The sequence below is a fragment of the Siniperca chuatsi genome, linkage group LG19, assembly GCF_020085105.1.
Source record: "Siniperca chuatsi isolate FFG_IHB_CAS linkage group LG19, ASM2008510v1, whole genome shotgun sequence".
NCBI lineage: Eukaryota > Metazoa > Chordata > Actinopteri > Centrarchiformes > Sinipercidae > Siniperca > Siniperca chuatsi.
In genome coordinates, this window is record NC_058060.1 from 17,240,346 (window position 1) to 17,263,415 (window position 23,070).

At 39.3% G+C, this 23,070-nt stretch overlaps 1 protein-coding gene across 1 annotated transcript; it reads left to right on the top strand.

Annotated features, from left to right (window-relative positions):
• The first annotated feature begins 11,462 nt into the window (after positions 1 to 11,462).
• insig1 (insulin induced gene 1) lies at positions 11,463 to 20,817 on the top strand. Its single transcript, XM_044176844.1, has 8 exons — positions 11,463 to 11,622; positions 11,901 to 12,040; positions 12,156 to 12,261; positions 12,438 to 12,785; positions 14,295 to 14,419; positions 15,070 to 15,236; positions 15,936 to 16,035; positions 18,434 to 20,817. Exons 4-8 carry the CDS (start codon positions 12,452 to 12,454, stop codon positions 18,461 to 18,463), a joined length of 756 nt encoding a protein of 251 aa, XP_044032779.1. The 5' UTR covers positions 11,463 to 11,622; positions 11,901 to 12,040; positions 12,156 to 12,261; positions 12,438 to 12,451; the 3' UTR covers positions 18,464 to 20,817.
• Positions 20,818 to 23,070: the final 2,253 nt, after the last annotated feature.

Here is a 23,070-nt window from a genome sequence, read left to right on the forward strand (position 1 = left end):
AAGGGACCCTAACTCGAACACCAGATGACTGATGACTCTGTGCACACGTCAAGACTGATTTCTCAGGTCTCATTTGTAAGCCTCGGGTTTTTCCAGGTTTAGGGCGATGTGAGACGCAGAGGGCAACATATGGGAATGAAAACTCATATGATTTGCTGAGGTGATGTGTTGAAGTGTTTCATCCATGGAGTATGATGTCTTACATCCTGAGCGAACCACCAAATGGCGAGATGGAACGTGTCCTCTCACATGAACTCTCACATCTTCACCTGGTTTTGCCTCAGACACAAATGCCAAATTTATGATGAGGAAGTATTGACATATCTCTGGATAAACACCTTGTTTTTTTCCTTTAGTCTTACTGCACATTTTGTTCTACTCTGTTCTGTTCCTTTTCTTATTGAATCCTCTAAAGGAACACAGAGATATTTATTTGTCCAAGAACACACTAAATAAAACTAAAAATATTCTTTAAAATAATCAGAATATTAAACAAAGCTACTTATTAATGTATTCATCTGGTCATTTGATACATTTAATAATGCAACACAAATTAAATAAGATAGTTAATTCAAGGGCTCTACAATTGCCTGAAATGCTTTGTTGTTGAAATGTGCTATACAAATAAACTTGCCTTACACACCTTTGTCTCTCCAGACAGGTGTTTTTACTTTGGCCTGATAAAACAGAACTGTGTGGCCATGTAGGTACAGACGTGCTTGATCAACATCTCCCTTTACTCTCCTGTTAGTTTTCTTGCACGTTGCAAAGGTGATGTAGCATACACCTTTACCATTTTTGTATCTCTATCAGCAGCTGACAGCAGCAGGTAGTTGAGATGTTGTGGTAAACTTAAATTTCATCATTTCACAGCTTTTAAGTGTTGGCAGAGACTGTATAAGACATTTTACATTTGATTCAGCCACTACAAGTCATGTGAAATATGTGTTTAGTTGGTACGTGTAGTATTCTGTGTACATGCTAGAGTAATACAGTGTGTTCCACTCATTTATACCCAGTTTACTTGTATCATTTGTATTTAACTTGTTAACGGAGTGCTCCAAAAACACCACAAAAGTAGTTCATTTATAGTCAGAATAACAGGAAGTTCTTCCCATTCTGTCAGCATTGCGTGAATGCAGTGTTATTCTCTCTAATTAGACCTCTGCTATGCTGGGAATTACGTGATGCCACCAAACTCTGTGAACTAACAATGACAACAGAGTAAAATGTACCACTCTAACCATTGCAACAAAACAGGAAAGTGAGTGAGCTGTGCCTGCACACACAGTCTTGAAGAGGTCTAATTAGGCAACATATGTAAAAACACCTGTGTGGGTGGACTACAAGTGTGCAGTGGGTTTAACATAGCTCAGGTCAACCTATCATGAAGACTTGTTTATTGCTACATTCAGGTGATTTTCACATCAGACATTTTAACATGTCATAGCAGGAAGAGCACAGGTGTTGTATATGCTTGCTCACTGTCATACTGAAAGACTTAAATGGAACAAAGCCATTGTTAATGTTGTTAGTCACACCTACGCTTTTCTTGCTAAAGAGGCTGTTGTTCCTTGTGTGTTCAGTGCAGTGAGTAGCTGTCAAGCACATTGAGGAAAGGAAGATTTTATTACGTTTTACATTACATACAAGTGTACATACATATTCTCTAACAATCTACTTTAAGTTATGATTCATACATATTGACAAATGGTGACAAAAGTGTAAGTTAGGTTTACATAAAATGTGAATGTCAGCAGGTTCACCTTAAACAGATGTGTAACATCTCTGTTGAGCAAACCTACCATGTCTCATGACAACGTAATCACACATTCTTTGAAAAAGCATATAACTACTGAATGAACTTCAGTGAAAGTGTTCATAAAACTTTAGCACAGGATGTCTGTTGACATCCTGCTGGAGCCGACCTCCTTGGCATAGATGCACATTCAACTCTCAAAGCAGCACCGGGCTTGCTTTGAGGCAACACCATTGTAATGAGGAAACAAAATATTCCGTCAAATTGCAAAGTATTATTATACCTCTGACTGAAAGGCTCTGATTTTAATTAGCAGAGCATAAGAATCCTGCAGAACTTTATTTTCAATTTTCCAATGACTGTTCTTTAACACATTTAATTTCCCCGATCATTTAACAACCTCTAAGTTGATTAAAGAGCATCCTTTTTAATCTCTTAAAGCAGTATCAGTCATTTCCTCAAGCTCTCATCTGTCTCAAGGACTATGATTATATGTGCTCCCATATGTGGCACTGATGACATTTCTCAGCTCATTTTTCCTGCTGTTTGCTTGAGATGATTAATGTCAGACTGCGCGCACACCTAATGTAACTACTCTCTGAGCCTAGGGTGATACATTTCTCCTCATGTACATTCAGATGCCTCAAGAGAGTGTCAAACGTAACACATCTTGAGTCTGTATTTGACCTGCTGGATTCAGTTCCACCTTCAGGGCTTTACCAACCAAAAGAGATTCTCCTCGGCTCAACTCACAAGCACTCAGGCGATGAAAGTTGTGCCCCTTTCATAAATCTCGCTGCAGTGTGGCTGAGCTGACTTATCAATGAAACATAAAGAAAAATTTGAAGTGCTCGGTTATGAAATGTTTCATTTTTGCCCAGCATGAAAATGTAAATGACTTTCTGAACTGATGGAAAAGTACAAAATACCTTTCATTTTAGATGCTCAGAAGTGATATTCAGTATTCAATAGTACCGTCTGGTCATGTTGAAATGGGACATTTTCCTACTCGAAGTGTGGTGACGTCAAGCAGACCCACTTGACAGTCAAAGTAGGGTTTTTGATATGTATATTCGCTGAAATTATCCTCCTTGTTTCACTGTCTCATGATTTCATTATCTGCAATTAGATGAAAAGAGAACTTTCATAACAATTGCCTGCAATTATTGGATAGCCGGCGCCCATTAGCATTTTGCTTGTTTCGTGATTTAAAAGTGCCCTGTAAACCGCCAACTGTAATAGATCTACATAGAACAATTACCTTTAAAGGGATGATAATGACAGACTAAGTAGAAAACAATTTCCCTGGTCCTGCAACAACAGCACATTTGTGGCTGCATAGCATCAAGAGGAAGAGAGGACACATAATACTACAAAACAGGACTGATGTGACTGAACATAAACTTGTATCGATTAAAACAATATGTACGGAAGGGGCTAGACTTTAACAATAACAGTAAACTATATGAGTGTTATCCCACACTTCATTCATTTCTCTGACCCCTCTGGCCACCAGACGAGCTGTTATCGACAAATATGTGGCCTCAGTGGACCCTGCTGGAATCTTTAAAATGAGCTGAGGGAGATCTTGGCTCAAAATTGAATGAAATGAATGTCTGCTTCCACTTACACTCAAAAAAAAAGAACTTTGGGAAAATGAAGGCCCCTAAGTGACATTGTTTGCCTCTCTAATTTCCAATTTATGGTACAGCAGTGAGCATTCAAATGTTTGACTAACTTGTGTATTAGGTGTCTGTCTGTGAGTCTCAGAAAGTTTGAAGTGGGGTGTCAGGTCCAATTCAAATGACTGTCAAAGGTTAAAAATGTTCTTTTATGAGCTCAAGGACATGTGTTTTTGTTCTGCTGCCATAGCAACATGGTCTTGCATCTATTGTGGAAGTGATGAGAAGGAAGTACGTCACTTGACTTAATTCTCCATTGAGACTACTAACTAAAATGCTAAGAAAGTGATGTGCCACCCCAATCTGAAACAGGTGTAAACATGTGTCCTTACAGCCTTTAAATGGATCATGTGGTTGGAGGAATATTAAAAGCACAATGAAAGTGAGAAAATCCAGTCTCAATTTGTGAGTTATTGACTGTTATGTGGGTGCCATCTGCTGGTTATTCTTGTGCAAAAAGCTAACTTTGTGCTTTACTCGACTCTACCACTAGGAGGACACTGCACTACTGCATGTACTGTGTCAAACAGAGCAGATTTGGGGGCTTCCAACTATTTCAGTGACTGAAAATACTATTACTTGATAAAAACTACCATAAAATGCCATATCCGGCAGTGTTTGGAACAATTTTTTCCCAGATAAAGTCTTGTTATCAGTTGTTTCTTTTGTCTCACAGATAAAGCCAAGCATCCTCTAGCACTATCACTATTCTAACATTTCAGAGATAATAGATCAGCCATAAAGGTTGCCTGTCTCTGCCCAATAGTGACCCTGCAATAACTGCTGTCATTTATCAGTGATGAAAAGTACAATAACAACATGTACGTATGGATAGGAACACTGTGGAAAGTGATAACTAGTTCAAATGTAAAGGTTCCTCTAAATGGGTTAAGCATTTAATAAAACCTATGAATGCAATAAATTCTTGGATAAAGTAATAAATTAATCATATCATGACTTCATAAGGGGAAACTTTTGTGTTTTTAAATGAATATGCCCTAATAATATTGGTTAATAATGAAGTAACTCTTAATAATTAAGGCTGTAATTGCTCAAGCTCATTATAATCACGGATGTAATGATACCATGTCATATTATCCATTTTGTGTATTATCCATATTATCTACATTAATAGCTTTTATTGCACATTAAACATTTTGACAAGTAATGACAGTACCCATTATGCTGTGTGTGTTGATATTGTGTTTATGTTGAAAAATATTGAAGTAAATTCCTTTTAATCACAGTGTTGTATTTTATGGAGGACAGTCAATTAAGTGTGATTCCTTTCAGCTATGATTCTCCTGTATAAATGATGCCTGAATAATACTCATTCAGTATCATTTATTCAATGACTGAGTTAGCAATTTCAGCTACATTCATCCTTTATATCCAAACCAAATGGCCATCTACAACCAGAAACCTTTTTTGCTTTAGAAATCAATATTTTTTTTTATTTAACAATGTCCTTCTGAAAATACGGTTTGTCAAAGAAAACTATTAGAGAATATCATTTATGCTTTGTGATAAACCTTAAAATATGGTTACCTCAGCATATGCTCCCCAGTGTGGACTGGCAGTGCCGTGATGCAAGGCTGAAGAAATGATTTAAAACAAAAGAAAATCACATGCTTACAATGCATCAAGGCTTCATCTGTGACAAGTGCAGGGCAGGCCAACAAGGACAATGGCAGGACAGTTGTGCGGGACACACTGTTCAAATCTCCAGCCAATCCTGTGACTTTCACACTTATCACATGATGTCAGTGAGTCTTTGGCTGTTAAATGTGGCATAATCAAACAGTGAAATCAGGGTTTTGAACTGTGAAAAAGCAGGAAATCAGTTAGAATTTATTTTCTCTGTTGACTTTTACCTCGACTTAAAAAAAAGAGGGATTTTTGTGTTTGTATTAATGAAAAATGTTCAGAAACCACCCAAAAGCTGTTAGATGTGGCATAATCAAACAGTGAAATCAGGGTTTTGGACTGTGAAACAGCAGGAGATCAGTAAGAATTCATTTTCTCTGTTGACTTTTACCTCGACTTAAAAAAAGGAGGGATTTTTGTATTTGTATTAATGAGAATTCACCTCTGCGTTTAACAATTTTTGTATCTACTCACCTTTTCAGAAGTATGTCACAGCTTATCCAAGCAACAAAGGAATGATGTGGGTTTTTCTGTAAATAACAGGGTTTAGTGGAAATCGTCTGAGAACAGTAAACAAGGTGAGTTTACTTTTTAACTTACTTTTTTCCAACATTAATCCTCTTTGGCAACAAGGTGTTCAGCATTTCCCCTGATATGAGGCCACTATGTTAAACATTAAGCTGTAGCCAGAGACAGGTCAGAAAGAGGTTGCCTCAGATAAAGGTGGTGTGATTGAAAGCAAGTCTTTAAAAGGTGCTTGGCAAAGAGAATGGCTGTAAACATGCCATGCTCATTCAATATAACTTGCCACAGCTTCAACAGAGGACTTGACTATTGTTAAAAAATGTTCATAAAGGGGAAACTTGTTAATTGAATTAACATTGTGCTATTGCATTAATTTTGGGCAGTTAAAGGAATAGTTTAACATTTTGGGAAATACATTTAGAATAAGAATCAGATGAGTTGATCAATACCACTCTCATATCTGTCCATTAAATTTGAAGCTACAGCCAATAGCCAGATAGCTTAACTTAACTTAGCACAAAGACTAGAAACAGGGGACACAGCCAGCCTGGCTCAGTTCAAAAGTAACAAAAGTCCACCTACCAGCACCTCTAAGGCTCACTAATTAACATGTTATATCTGGTTTATTTGATCCATACAAAAATTATAAAAGTATATAATTTGTTGTTTTACAGTGGGGATATTTGTACAACAAATATTTAGCTAGAGCCAGCAGCCGGTTCGCTTAGCTTTTTATGTACTGATTAAACAAACAACATATAATGTGTTATTTAATGAGACTTACAGGTGCTGGTAGTCAGATTTTGTTACCTTCAGACAAAGCCCGGCTAGCTGTTTCCACCTGTTTCCAGTCTTTATGCCAAGCTAAGCTAACTGTAGTTTCATATTTACAGCACAGATATGACAGTGGTATCAATCTTCTCATCTTACTCTCAGCAAGAAGGCAAATAATCGTATTTTCCAAAATGTTCAACAATCCCTTTAAATTAAATGTATTTAAATTATGCTATTACAATGATTTTGGACAGTTAAGTCAATGTCAACAAAATTTGTGCCCCTTGATTTAATGATGATAATAGGTAACAGATTCTTTCCTTTTGGAGTTAATGACTGACAGAGTTTTTGTTGAAAACATTTCAACTTCATGAGTTTTATTAGCAATTAGTCATGTGGAAAAATCCCAGTGAAGTCAACATGGATGGGTGCTGTCATAATGAGTTGTCCTATTATTCACTGTCTGTGAAGCAGCAGGATTTGTCCATGGATTACATCATCATTAAATTCTGTCTGTGCTTTCAGCTTGGGGAGACACTTTAAATGCCAAATTAAACACCACTACAATAATGCAGAAAAAAACATGTGAGGTGTATTTTAGGAGCATTGTCCAACTTTAAACAAACTTTCACTATCTCTCCCTCTCTCACATACGAATGAACCCGCTGAGGGAGCGGCTGCGATTGGTCTAGAATGACACCTGAGCAGACAGCCGGGGATGATGTAGGATGCTGATTGGCTGCTGGAACTGTGCTGTTCGTGGGGACTTCTAGTGTAGCTGAATTGAATAGAGCTTTTGTGTAAATATGCCACATATACAGACAGGGGGAACAGTATCACCAACACCTATGCTGTAATCTAAAGCAGTCTAATACAATAGCCCTGCAATAAAATAGTACCCTCGTAGAGCTCATAATGTTCTGTTTTTGTGAGATTGTCAGAAAAGTGATGATTCGACACTGTGGTAAGTTTCGAGTTTGTGAGTTGACTCAACTGTTTACCAGACTGCACATAACCAGCCCCGCTGTAGATACGGTACTTATCACCTTGGTGCAATTTCCTTCAAACAAAGATAACAACCTCAAGTGTTTTCCTTTAAAGTAAAATGGATAATAAAAGGTCAACGGCAGCAATAAGGTACCACTCTCAAGTCTACAGCCAGCAGTCGGTTGGCTTAGCTTAGCATAAAGACTGAAAATGGGGGAAACAGCTAGCCTGGCTTTGTCTAAAGGTAACAAAATCCACCTGAAATGTCCACATTAAATCTATTTTGTTAATTTGTGCGCTTCAGGGGTGCTGGTAGGCAGATTTTGTTCCCTTTGGGCAGAGTCAGGCTAGCTGTTTCCCCCTGTATCCAGTCTTTATGCTAAGCTAAGCTAACCAGCGGCTAGCTCCAGCTACATATTTACCGTACAGACATGAGAGTGGTATCAATCTTCTCATTTAACTCTCAGCAAGAAAAGTAAATAAGCGTATTTCCCAAAATGTTGAACTATTCTTTTACACAACCACACTGAATGCAACTCACTGTCTCTGAGATAGAAACATTTTATTCCCTGAATAGCAGAGGTTGTTTGGTTTGTAGCTCTGACTCAGGATATGTTTATCACCCCTTAAAACCCAACATAGTCTCTCTGTTTTGGCATAACACACCCAGAAATTAAGCATGCTGTGCAGGAGAAAGTGTAGCATCTGGCCAAGAAAAAAAGGTGAGCTGCTCGCTAAAGAACAAAGGGGCTGGGAGATTGTATCCTGGTGCCACGCCCTCAGGCTGTAGAGTCAGGGCCTTTATGGCACCCTTTGTTAAGCTGTTTGATACACTCCATAACCCCATCCCCTTTCATCTTTCATGGCACAGCGAGAGCTACTGAAAAGGTTGTGTGTACCCAGAATGCACTGAAGCAGTGGTATTGGAGAAAGGGAGAAGATAGGGTTGGAGAATTTTAAGCAAACTGTGGATTATTAACCTAGTGATAAAAAGGGATGGATGCTGCAATTACCTATGGTGAATTTACATGAAAATACCATCTTTATTAATGGGTTAAACAATTTCAAAGGTTCTCTAAATGTGCAGTATCCTAGCACTTAGAAAGACATAAATGAAATGATTTTGACACCTGAACTAGGAGGAATAAACAAGATGAAGCTGAAACCATTTTCGTCTTAATCAACAACCCATGAGGGCGGATTAGGATGTTTCCCTTCATAATTTCACACAGGACTGAGGAAAGAAATTGTCAAGCTCAAGTTTGATAGATCAATTTACCAGCTGTTCCAGCAGGCTTTTCCTTTAGCTATAATTCAATCCCTCCCCGTCTAACAGCATAATCTATGATACGCTTGATCTGCTATTCATTTGAAGTGTCGTAGCATCCTGCTTTATCTTCTGATGTGGCTGAGACCTCCTCGACGCCACCGCCAGCTCTGCCGGTTGCTAGGAGCTATTTGCTATATGTAATTTTCATGGTTATTATTATGGCCCCACATTAGCTAACATACGACTTGTGATTTCAGCCTGCACATTAATGCACGTTACTGTCAGTAGAAGCAGTAGAAGCTAAATTAGGAATCTAAATTCCAGCAGGATCTCGCTATTTTTCACTATTAAACTTGTTTTCCTTCTTTCATTAATATAATACGATATTTAATGTGTCTTCTTGTGTGGAAGTCATCTCAGGTCACACATATCCAACAACACACTTTTTCTTAGTAGATTAGCATATACACATTCAAGCAAAGACTGATTTACACACACTGACACCCCCACATGCACTCACTGCTGTAGGCTTTTATCCTCAGGCACCTGGATTGCCAAGAATTACATAGAGAGAAACTTATTCATTTGGGAAGCGTACACAAACTCCTTCCCAGAGTCAAGCCTTCAACATACTCATTTTGTCCTGAGGCAGAGAAGAATACATGGATTACTGGAGTGGTGTAGTAGTTTGGGGCCTTGGGGAGCTCCCTGTAGGTGCACCCTTCTCATTTTGACCTCCTTTCCGCCTTTGTGAAACTGTGAGGCTCTGGCGATTTATCTGTGCTAACCACATGGCCAACTGAAATTAGGATAGCGTAAATATGACTGATGTCATTATCTATGGATTGCAGCAAAGTGAATGTCTGAATGTTGGTTTAGGACCACAACAGTGTGTTTGTAAAGAGGTCATGACTGAGGATGTATGCCATTATATCAAAGCATCCTTTAAAAAAACTATGAAATGAGTGAGGAAGAAAAAGAAACCTGTTCAGATGGTTAAAAAGCGGAATTTCCTCTTTGACAGTCTTCTCATCCAATAAGACATGCTATATTTGTTCAAGCCTTCTGCATACACCAACACGACTCTAAGCACTCCGAAATGAGGCGGGGGACAAATGCAAACTTTTCAACCCTCAATACACTTTCATGCTTGACTTGTTTGGTACAAAATAGTGAAACAGCTCTAGCGGAGTGCAGCTGTGACATTTTTATTTAACCATTCAGTTATCACTGCCATTTTATAAATGGCATTTTCTCATTCTATTCAAGAGGAACCAATTTAAACTCGGTCACTTTGAATGTGCAGTCTGGAAACTGTAATACCTATAAGATGACTTATATATCCATATGTAATACTAACATTTAGTGGTACTAAAAAAGCCTTTTAAAAAAAGCCTCCTTTATCTTTTAAATTGTGTGATGACATGGTTAGTAACTTAAAATATGAAAGTCTTTGGAATAAAGTAGCCTGGCTTCCCCTCCACTACATTTGGTCTACAGCCACGCTAGCAGCTCTATGAGACTGTACACAGCAGTGTTTTGACCTAAATTATAACACCAACATGCTAACGTGCTCACAATGCTAACATGCTGATGCTAAGCAGGTATATGTTTACTATATTCAGCATCTTAGTTTGGCATGTTAGCATGCTAACATTTGCTAATTAGCATTAAACACAATATACAGTGTTTAGTACAGTAAAGTACATGAATGTGTGTACAAACTTTCATGGCAATCCATCCAGTAGTTGTTGAGATATTTCAGTCTGGACCAAAGTGGTGGACCAACAGACAGACATTGTCATCCCTACAGCCATGCTGCTAGCATGGCTATAAAGTCTCTGGTGTGCCTGCAATGTTTCCACGTCTATTTTCATAAATATAGTTATTGGGTGATTTGTTCAATATTCCCAGTAATTGGGGCATTGTTTTCCTCCACATGGCACATCAAATCAGCCATAAAAAGAAGAGATAAATTCAGTAGTTGGGTGAAGGCTATGAAGCTGAACGCTGGGTGACAACCGGAAACCAGTCCCCACATCGCACCCTCACTTGGTGTAGAAATCATTTTTGGTTCTGCATTTTAGCACCACATAATTGCCAAATAAACAACAAATGCAGTACCCTGAGACATCAGTGCCACAGATAATTACACCAAAAAAGGTTTTTAATTAAACTTAATTGAAAAGAAATGCTATCTGATTGATATGCTCTCTGTTTTTGTTTACCAAATTTGCTTCTGGTCATGAAGCATCACTTAATTTTGCAAGCCAATTTGCATTAAAAAAGATGGTTCATCCATGGTATTACTTTCTACAAAGTGCCAGTAGCTGAAATTAAGTAAATCTAACTTAAGTGAATCAGACTTTCTTTTCTTTTTCTTTTTTTTTACAGTTAAATTGAAATAACTGTAAAAGCTGTTCATTTTCTCATTGGATTAACAATGCAGTTTCATCTCATATTTTTTTTTTCCATAATTGTTTACTATACTCCCCTAGGCATGTCCTCAGGCACAGTGAAAAGCAAAACATTCACCTATAGAGGTTTGTTATCACACTGCCCTATATACACCCGGCTGGGTCACACAGTTTCTTGCAAAACACGTTTCCATGTTGTTGTCAGTCCTTGAAAGACTACGTCATAAGGGCACTGAACCTTTTCCATTCACATTAACTCTGCCAGACGTGCAGGGGCCCTACATGCCTTCCCTGCACACTCCTCATAGCAAACCACACCTCCTCTAACCTGACCCCAAAGTTCAACAACTTTGTATCAGCATCAGAATAAGGTTGTGCCACTAATCCCATTTCCCGAAAGCTGCCTATATAAAGGTACCTGTGCAGGAGACTGGCACTAGCCCAGTTTGTGGAGGTGCAGCCTTGCTGGAATAGTTTGAGGAAGAGCGATTGCTTCTTTTGGACAAGATCTGTGAAAGTGTGAGCATTTATCCAAGAGGGATACGTTCTGCTTTCAGCCTGGTAAACACATATTTCCTTTTTCAAAATACTTATATTCTCACAATAGTCCATCGTGGATCTCTATTGCAGCTGTGGATTTCATCATGACTTATTGGGCTACTCTTTTATTGTATTTTGTATCACTACATCCCCATGTTTGCTCTTATAATATCCCATTTTGATCTTGTAATAGCCCTGCTTTTTATTATAGCTCTTCAAATGCTCTTCACAGTAAGAGTTACATATGTTTTGCTGCCATTTAAAGTGGTTCTGTTTCCACTTTCACTTCTGCTCTCCAGCCTCCAGGTTTGCACGTCTGTTCCGGACGAGGGGGCGGTGGGGTGGCGACACGTCATATCAGCCGCCGCGCTCTGATTGGCTGTCGATTCTCACCCGACACAGCTGTGATTGTTTTCTGCAGAGGAAGCTCGTGCCCCTGGTATGAGCTCTGTGCTGTGGAATTGAGCAGCAGTGTGTTTTGTCCTCCTCTCTGTGTGTCTGTTAATGATGATGTGACCAAACAACGTGATTGCAGTCCTTGTTGTAACGCGCAGGAAAACAAGGAGCGGGTCCTGGTTTAATCATTTGCCGAGGCGTGAATGAATAGGAGTTGAGGTTTATTCTCTTCGAACCAGACACTGAATACGTCTGGAGATCAAGGTAAGGACTTAAGTTCACAGCCTTTTCTCACTATAGTCTAACTTGTTAAGTTGTAGCAGAATCCGGAAAACCATTACTTAATGTATCTCTCATCTTGCAACAATGTATCTCTCTGCTTGTGAGCTCAATCACATGTATCTGTTTTGTCACAAACATCATATTTCCCTCCCCTCCAGCTCAGAAGTGCCAAATGCCCAGACTAGAGGACCACTGCTGGAGCTGCTCCTGTGCATCAAGGGTTGAAACTAAGCATTCATCTGGAGCAAACTGGTTAGCATCTAAAGCTGAAGAAATGATGTCCATCATCACCTCGGTGCTCAGCAATGCATACGGCTCTCTGCACCACGTCCGGACGGCCAACCTGATCCGCCGGGGTCTCGTCCTCTTCACCGTCGGAGCGTTTCTCGCCCTGGTGCTCAACTTGCTGCAGATACAGAGACATGTCACCCTGTTTCCCGAGGAGGTGGTGACAACTTTGTTTTCGTCTGCCTGGTGGATCCCACCTTGCTGCGGCACAGGAGCCGGTGAGCACACAACACGCTGGTTGCAAAAAAAAAAAAAAAAAAAAGTTTATTAGTGTGTTACAAATAGTTCTGGAGGGGAGTTTGACCTCTGTTATCAGTAGTTTGCTGCTAAGTTTGGGACAAAGGAATGCAGAGAGGGGAGGGGTTACAGTGCAGAAGCTTTTCCATATGAAGTCAAAATGATAGAGAAAAACAAAGCTTGATTTACCAATCATTTGTGGACGCTAAAAGTCTGGAAATCATCTATGTCCAGTTTAATTTACATCACACACAATAGTAAGCACTAAAATGTGCTGTTTAAAACTATTTAAGGCAGAAAAACAATGCATTTTATAATATTGCCATTACTGTATGATCAGGTGGTAATTAATCATTATTCGGCTTTGTTTTTGTTAGCTATTATACAAGCCTTCCTCATTCAGGCTATACTAGTCTTGATGGTTTTGTCTGGCAGCCAGTTATGAAAAAAACTGAATTGGTACAGATGGTATCGTTACTCGACCCCTGATTGGCCGCAACAGCCGACACGAGGTGAGCTGCGCGCTCATTGGCTTGTGTCATAACGGGTGAGCTGAGGGGGAGGTACTTTTAAGACCAGGAACCAGGAAGTGGGGGGGAAAGAAAAAATAACATCATCCGTTGTCGGCTCCTCCTCCCATGTGCTGCAGGGCAGAAAACAAATTAAAGTAGAGGTGTAGCTTCAGGTCTTAACTGTTTGTTGACTTTAGTCTGTGCCTTATTTATGTATCTGCGTCATGTAGAAACTTGTTTAAGGACTTCATTGTGTAAACTTGGTGCTTCTAGTACCCCATACTTAACTTATTGTAACTTTCGGTATGTTTTTTTCATCTGTGGTCTCAATTATTGCTGCACCAAACAATTATTTTCCTTCCCATTAATCTATCATTAACGTCTAGTCTGTAAAATGTTAGAAAGTACTGAAAAATGTTTAGAGCCCAAGGGGATGTCTTCCAATAGCTTGTTTTGCCTGACGATTAGTCACTTATACAGTTGGTCCCTCAACGTAAACAATACCTAGTTCCAGCTTCTAAATTGTCAAGATTTGTTGCTTGTTTTTGTCTTATGTGATGGTAAACTGAATATGTTTTGGAGTGATGGTCACACAAATCAAGCAATTTGAAGACATTACCTTGGGCTTTAGGAAATTGTCAGGGCCATTTTTTCCCTAACCGTTTATTGACAATATAGAAGTGTAGAGTGTACAAAAGAAAACAGGGGCTCGACATTAAAACCAAAATCAGGAATTACATCAAGAGAACAGTCAAACAAACAACATAAAAGAAAAGTTTAAGAGACAAAATTTAAAAAAAAAAATCTATTCTTCTTTAAAGGTTTTTAATTGTATGCAAGTGTCTAAATGAGCCACCAATTATGAAAGCAAATAAAATAATCTCACACAGCAGCTCCATGACAGGATTTGCCCTCTAGCGTTTCACAGAATTTCTGCTTATCTTGTGTAATTCGGGTCTGTTTGTTCTCTTTTCACAGCTGTTGTCGGCCTGCTGTATCCCTGCCTCGACAGTCATTTGGGAGAGCCACACAAGTTCAAGAGGGAGTGGGCCAGCGTCATGAGGTGCATCGCAGTGTTCGTTGGTATCAACCACGCCAGTGTTGTATCCTTTCACAAAGGACTCACCTTGTAGAGTCATAAATATAAATTGTTGTCTTTCATTTTGGCAGGTTTATCAGGGAAAATGTACTGTTCCATCTCTAGTTTCAGACTTTTCTTTTGCAAATAAACGAACGCACTGACAATAGTATCTAAAGCAATAGGATGTCCTGCTTTACCCTTAAGAAGTGATGGATCTTGGTGTTGTATATTGTTCAAAGAAATGACTGTCAGCGCATAAAAGTGGTAACTTTAGATAGTCTTGAGTAACAAACTAATATCAGACCGGGATTTTGATTCTGACAGACAGTAAACCTGCGATAATTAATGTGCATCGATACGCGCTTTGAACTGTATCGAATCAATGAGGAAATAAAACCGTGCGTCTGGCTCTGTAAGAGGGAGGAGACCGAGAGAAACTCGGGGTTGCCAGAGAGCAGGCTAGGTCCACAGAGTCAGTTACCATGGTCTCAAGTGACCTCTCTTTCTGGAACTGAAAACCCAGAGTTTCCCTCATCTCAGGGTTAACAAACTCAGAGTTTTCACTAAACCTTCTTTCTGGAATACACCCCGGGTCATACAAATATTTGAGTAAGAACTAATCCCATGCTAGTCTCATACTGTTTGACTTTGTCCTTAACTGCCGTAACACAGAAACTTGACTTCGACAACAACGTGCAGCTCTCCCTAACGCTGGCAGCCCTGTCCTTGGGCCTGTGGTGGACATTCGACCGGTCCAGGAGCGGCTTTGGTTTGGGGATCACCACTGCCTTCCTAGCTACTGTCATCACACAGTTGCTGGTCTACAATGGAGTCTACCAGTAAGTTAGCCATTAGCTTTCATCTTCTGTAATAACACTGCGTTCAAGTACAAGTTCAACAGGTTTTGATGCTGTCTACGATGATTAATCAATAGAGCTTTGTCATCACTAATTTCTGGTTTCATATTACACCCACAAGAATAAATGCTGTTGCTTGGCTTTAAATGTTAATTATATAGCTGTTAAATTATAGCTATAGTAAACCCCACCCTGGTGTGAGTGAAGTAGAAGTACTCCCATCTGTATGTGGAAGTACTCCCACCTGTATGATTTCATCAAAAAAGATGTGACAGATGACGCTTGAAGTACCAAGTTATATTTTGAGATGTCCCCTTGTCTCTGGGAGCCCAATTAACAGGCCCTCCGATCTGCTTCAGTGGCATATCATCAAAAATACACAGCTGAGAAAAGGGACTGCTGCTCACGGTGAGAGGTTCAAAAGGCAGCTGCAGCTCATGCTGACTTTACAAGGTAGAAACAGGGAGGGAAGAATGAGGGGAGATAATTATATTTTCTTGTCTTTAAGACAACAATGTATTTCTTATTCTGTGACATGACATCTTAATTTTGGAGGGAGTTGTGGGGTTTTGACCCCCTGCAAAGAGGTCAGAGGTCAGGATCAACTACATAACAGCATCACTAAATCTGCTCTCCATTATTAAGAACGATTTGCTAAGATTTGTTTTTTCTCTCTTTCAGGTTTACGTCACCAGACTTCTTGTATGTGCGCTCCTGGCTCCCATGCATATTCTTCTCAGGCGGTGTTACTGTGGGAAACATTGGACGCCAACTTGCAATGGTAAAGTCTGCAACCATTTATGATATCTAATCCTATATCTTAAGGGTCAAAGAGATATATATTTATTTATTTGAGTTCTATAATGCAGCTGATTCCATTCTTTTATGGTGAGGATGTAAGTTCACTCAACAGCATAAAGTGGCTGTCTGTAACCTTGAATTAAAACTCACCTCACCCTGCGTTAAAGGAATAATTTACCTAAAAATTAAGATTTTAGACCGATACATACATAGTAGTCCAACAAAAACCATTGACAAGTTTATTTTTTAACTGGAAAATGTCCCGCTTAGTGCACAGCTTTGTCACAATTCTTTAATAACCAATGTTGGGAGTTCTAACACTAATATCGGCCCGTGTGTCATCTGGCTTTTTAATCTCACAAATATTGATATCAGTATTGGCCTCAAAAATCCAGCGTCAGTCGGGCTCTAGTCTATAGTCACCCTCAAGACACTTGAAACATTGGTCAACTTTTCATGTGGATATAACATACAGTTCGTGAGTGAGCACTGCCATGTCAGCCTTCTCAAGAAGAAGCTATTGCAAAAATGGGAACAAAGTTGATAAATTAATCCAAACAGCTCATGCAGCACAATGCATGTGTTCTAAAGACGACAATCTGGCTCTAGGTCCCAAAGTTTAGTAATTATCTCACTATCTGCTAGTTTTTTTTCCATAAAAAAAAAAAAAACTCTAATCGCCATACAGTGATCTCAGTCTCTTGCTGCTTTAATGTGTTCCTAAACAACTATTCAAGAGTCTGAAAGTCATGAATACAGCTTGTCTTATATTTAACTAGACACCTCCTTGGACAAAAATGGATCTTGTGACAAACTTTTAGAGACTTAGTGGTTCAGAATTGTGTTTCCCTACATGAGTAGAAGAAAGAGAACATTTGCAGTCATTGTGTATTTGATATTTCATTAAGTTTAGTACCTTTAGTTCTGTATGTGTAACATCTAAAAGTTAAACAGCGTCACCTGTGGGTGAACTATTCCTGCAGTTTGCAGTGGAATGTTTTACGGCCACATGATACTCGTGATCTTGATCCAGAGGCTTTTTCCAATTTGCCAAGATTATAATTCAGGGGTAAACACTGTTATTCTGTGGGATGTTTCGAAAATTGTTGGCCTATCATATTCGCACAGAATATCCCTACACATTTACCAGTATCAGCCTTCAAACATCTGTATCTGTTGAACTCCTCTGCACTCTGTCTAAACTAAAAGGATGACTTCAAAAGACTACTCTGCACCACACTTTATTTGCAATTATTTAGCTGAACCACAACAGCAGATAACATTGCCAGATGGTTTAAAGTTGTGCAAAGTGCATTGGACGCTCCCCCTTCCTTCATAATTATCTCATCAAGTCAGCTTTGATGTCTTCATTAAGCTTGTGCCCAGAAGCCTCACCTCATTCTGTCTGTAAAGTAAGAGTCCCATCACTCCCTCAGTTTGACTCAGTGAAAGCGTGAAAGCAGATTAAGGGCTGTTGTTTTTCACAGTCGTGGCGAGACACAGAGCCAGTCAGGACTCGGCTGACCAGAGGGTCATTTGCTACTTGTTGTTTTTGTTTGTGATGAGGCCTGAGGAATGTTGGCACCAGTCTGCACTCCTGGTTTTGTTCTCTGTTTTTCTCTCTTTCGCTCCAGTGAGTCATTTATGAGAAGGATCAGGAGGAACACGAGGCTCTTTTTCTCAAGTTTATTTAAAATTTTATTTTGGGTTAAAGAACTTTACAGTGCAACAATCTGTTTGGCAGCATTAACCATGCAGAGTAAAAAAAACAAGCTTTGCTCAGTCCAACTCTTGAACTTATTAGATCTGCTATATCACAGAATAATTGTACCAGCTTATTTGAAGTTAGTCAGATGTGCCATTTGGAAAAAAACAAACCTTCCAAAAAAAAAAAACAAGGGAAAAAAAAGTTGCTCTCTTTAAACATAATCTTGACACTTAAAGAAGTCCAGATTTGTTCATGATGCAGCAACAGGTCCTTTTTTACTTGAAAGCTACTAATTGGTAAAAATAAATAAATAAATCTGGAAACAGAGTTTGGTTTCAGCAGCCATTTGGAGTTGAGTTTACAGGAAACTGAAACTATTATGTTCATGTGTGATTCATGTCTTGAAAATGAGTCACCTGAGTCTGTTTCCCCAAGTCAGTTGTCATGTCATCAAAACATAATAGTTTGAGTGATCAAGAGCATAAATGTACTTCAGTGCTTACATAAAATTGACTTTAGCCACTACCAGTACACAATATAGAAGCTGCTCTTTTTTTCTGCTGTAACAACTGGGTGACTTACTTGTCACTGCATGTATTTCTAATTGCTGCATTACATTGATTGATTGATATATTATTAACACTGGGGCTTCTTCTCTGTCTCCCCTCAGGGCGGTATCGAGAAACCCCACATGGACTAAACAACGGAAACGCAGAAAAACAGGCGAAGGACAGCCGATGTAAAAATGGACAAGTTATGTGAAGAACGAGAAGAATAACAGGAGAAAAAAAAGACTCATTGTTTTGACTTCATCCTTTGTTCTCATAACAAAGTGCGGGTCAGAAAAGCCCCTCATCTAACGTGCCATGTCCTCTGCACCTCTCTGTGGCCAAACAACCTCTCCCTCCCACCTCTTTTGTACTCCATTAGCATTATGGCTTCCTTCACACAAGACAGGAGGACGGTGTTTGCCTTTTTTTTTTGTTGTTTTGAAGTGAACTGTTAACTGGTTTTATTTGCACGCTGGAAGTATGTATCTTTCCGCAGTTTATGGAGTGGAAGCGTGCGTGTATGCTTTAGCGTGGATGTATCCTGGTCTTAGCAGAGAAGACATGAGGGGGTGCTATAATGTCTGTTTTATTTTTTTAGTCTGAATAGAATATGATCATAAAAGGGAAATGTTGTATGAGTGGGCAAAAAAAAAAAAAATTATCTTCACTCTTGCACAGAAATGTATTCAATGGCCTCAGCTGCATCACTGAGGCACAGGGGAGATGTATGTTCCCAGTCAAACCAAATTAAGTATTTATTTTGTACATTGACCCCAAACCAAATGTACTGTATGTTTGATAATGAATGGCGGAATAGTTTGACATTTTGTGAAATAGCTTTAGAGAGTTAGATGAGAAGATTCATATCTGTACAGCAAATATGTAGCTAAAGCCAGCCGCCGGTTAGCTTAGCTGAGCACAAAGACTGGAAACAGGGGAAACAGCTAGCCTGGCTCTGCTGAAGCTAACAAAAGCCGCATCCAGCATCTCTAAAGCTCACTAATTAATATGTCATATCTTATTAGTTTTCGAATAAGCTAAGCTAACCGGCTGCTGGCGCTAGCTACATATTTATCGTACAGATTTAAGAGTGGTATCGATCTTCTCATCTAAGTTAAACTATTCCTTTAAAGTGACTGTGAAACATATTCTACAGGATAGTAGATGGAATGAAGAGACAGGAAATATGTACAGGAGTGCCAACTACCAATTTGTACTGGCTGATATTCACTTGTATATACAAATGACATGAGATATACTACAAGTGTTAAGAAATTTGGAGCAGAAAATGCTAATTACATAGGTTCCTCAATGTAAATTAGTCATATTTACCTGTGAATAGTATCATATTCACAGCTGTCTGTAAGCACAAAATAACATTTTTACTTTTTTGGAAAACTACTCCAGACCTTCAGTACGTTGTTTTGTCGTCCCTGACACGTTTCAGACAAACAGACAGAGGACTATAGTAGGGAGAAGTTAGACATCAAAGCATTAGTTTGAAAGAAATGCCAGCATGTGCTCATTTTATTTTATTTTAATCAGTAGAGTGAGGAAGTCCACCATGGCGGAGTGTGTTTAGAAAGAATGTACCAGGAGTATACTACAACAACTTTTGCTAGCATCTGTGGTTACTGTTAAACCAGTTTAACACTTCCCAGTGATTTGTTTTTTCCTTTGTGACCAGGTGTTAAATGTCTTGGAGAACGGACCTTTGATTCCCATCGAGACACTGCATCATGGGATCGTACACATTTCCCACTTCAAATTGTATCTTTAAAGTAGCGCTAATAGTTTGGGAACATACACCGGTAGCAGGGGAGGGCAGGACATTATTACTTAAGATTTGCAATCTGTGATTGCCTGTGTATTATAGAATGTAGTGCTTTTGTCACTATAACAGTTTAGTTTTATCATTTGTACAAATATAATGACATTACTGCTTGTATGTATAATGGCTTGCCTATGTAATCAGACAGGTATTATTACCATACTAGACCTACAGTATGTTAGTTAGTGTTTGGGGGTCTAGAGGATTAAGTGCAATCAGAGTAAACATGAGCCGATCATTCTTCCTTATTTATTCATATTTCTGACGATGGCTGAAAAAAGTATAACTGGTAAGTATATGCAGTGTGGATACTTCAAAAAAGCAATAACATCTTTTTGTCAGAGATTACATGCCTTTAGAGTCCATACCAATGACTCTCACCAGAGAGACAACATAAAAATATATATTGTGTCAAACTGTTGAAAAAAAAAAAAAAAATGTAGTAGCATTATTGAAGGAAACCTGATTTATTTTTTTAAATACTTCTTTGTGGCAGATCACTTCAGGTTGAATCTCCTCACATTCAGGTGTGCTAAACTGAAGAGGAAGCTTTATTTTTTGAGGTGGTGAAGCACCCTTTGTTTCGGAGTTTCTGTGTGTGTCTGATATTTCAGCTGTGTATCACTTTTGCTACCATGGATTTAAGTGAAAAATAAAAACACCTGACAAGGATATCCGCGTATAGTCATTACTCACATATGGGCCTGGATGAAGGGATTTAAAACTAGTTAATTATAGGAGATGAATATAAGAATTATGTGTATGATACTGACATTGACGCTGTCCTTATAACCAGAAAGAAAAGCAGGAACTAAACACTCTAGCTTCCCTTCCATTGATATAAAGCTGATACCAACATACATAATGCAGCTGAGCTTCAGCCATTCCTTCTGCTTTTGATTATATACACTAGCCTAGTTACACGTCTCAACAGCTACAGTAAAACAATAGCCCTCTGATTTTTTTTTGGGGGTGGGGGGGTGTCAAATGCAGCCGCAGCTCAATTGCTCCGGAGCTTTCTGGGGTGCTGATGATGGCATTTGTTGTGTCTGCTATCACGGCCAAGTTGAATAGATGAGGACACTCTTTTTTTTTCTCCAGGGTCCCTGTCAGTCTCCAGAGCCATTATAATGTTCTCTGCTGCATCTTCCCTCTCTTTCCTCTCCTCTGTAAGACCCCTCCCCACCCCCCAAAAACCCCTGAAACTACCCCCAACCCCTGTGTGTCACTGGGATCATGAGGAACTGGCCCCCCTCTCTCCTCTGTCTACCCCCTCTCTGAACATGCCTTTCTGGAGGGCAGACTTCTATTTATACCTAGCGGGGGACTGACAGTTAGCCTTTTGCACTGGGGGAAATTTCTGGGAGTGGGGCCAATATCTGTGGGCTATTCTGAATGAACCCCTCGTTCTGGGAGGCTCTCTATACATCTATCTATCTATCCATCCATCCATCTATCCATCTCTCTCTCTCCGACAGACCAACGATCCAGCGCCACACGCCACTTCTTCTTTCTCCCTCCTCTTTCAGTCTCCTCCTCTTCTCGGGCAGAATAATTGGCCGGGTATCAGCCTCCTTTCATTTCCAGCCACAGCAAACTGAAAGACTCCATTAGAGCGCCTCCTTATTGCCAAAAAGAACCCCCTCTCTTTTCCTCTTACTCTCTCTATCCTTCCTTCAAGGCGAGAAGACAGGCCTTTGCCCATCTGATCTATTGATTTGAGTCATCTATAGGTTCTCCTGCTAGACTCTTCAATTTCACCTCCTCGCAGTACCTTTGTGTTTTGATTATGTCTTTGAAATGTCGGTTACTGAGCCTCTAATTTGATGCAGCGAGTCAACTGCCAGTAAACTTCAAGACAGTGATGTTAACATTTAACAACTCTTAAAATATAACAGGCTAATACAGTACATACCCTCTATAAAAGTCACTTACAGATAACAAGCAGAGGCCCACCAGTGGGTCAGTCAGTACAGACACATGCTGTGCAGCCGAACATTGAAAGTCATATAGCTTTAATGAAGGGATGGAACAGGCTGATACAGAGTATTGTGTATGTGCTACTTAAGGGGAATCTTAAAATCATGTCTTTCTTGAAATAAGTGGAAAATTGTGTCCTTTTGGTGGATTAATTCAGCTTTTTCCCCAATGGATTTTGTTTTGAGACTTTTCTTGACGTGATATCTCAAAAAGGAGGATCACTTAACTTACTGTACACTAATGCCACACAAGTACATAAAATTATTGATTTGCGTAGTTAAGAAGTATGCTGTACACGCACAAAACGTGTTTTAATGCTCAGTACTAGACTAAAATACTTTTTCTGTGATTTAAATATATTATGTCATTTTCTTTATGGCTTCATTTACATTTACAATTTAACACAGCCAAGAAAGACAAGAAAACAGATCATCAATGCAAAATCAGTATTCCTGTCTTGGGTAAAAATAAATCTCTTTAGATTTCATAAAAAACACATCACCTTCAAAGCCCCATAATGATAATATAAAAATGGTACCAGACCTCAAAATACCTACCATTAACACCTTTAAGCCTAGCTAACATACATTCATATGAGCCAATGTCTGTTATCCACTTTAAACTACTGATTCAAACTTTTGCATAGTAATTTCTTCTCACCTTAGGGCCCCTCAGCAGTCTCTGACTCTGACTCTGTGGATGCAGGTGGCCTGACTCCCTCTGAACAGAAGTCTCTGTTGTAAACTTCCTGTCTGAGGTAGCTCCTGTCACCTCACTCTGCCTGTCACACACACACATTTAAAAGTCTCTCACGTGCTGTTACATAAGACATCTTGACAAGTGTTTGCTTTGACTCATGCTCCATCTCTGGTGCCAAACTGATGTTTGAATCTAAACAACTTGCTTTAATGTTGAAAAGTTAAATGCATGGAATGGTAAGATATT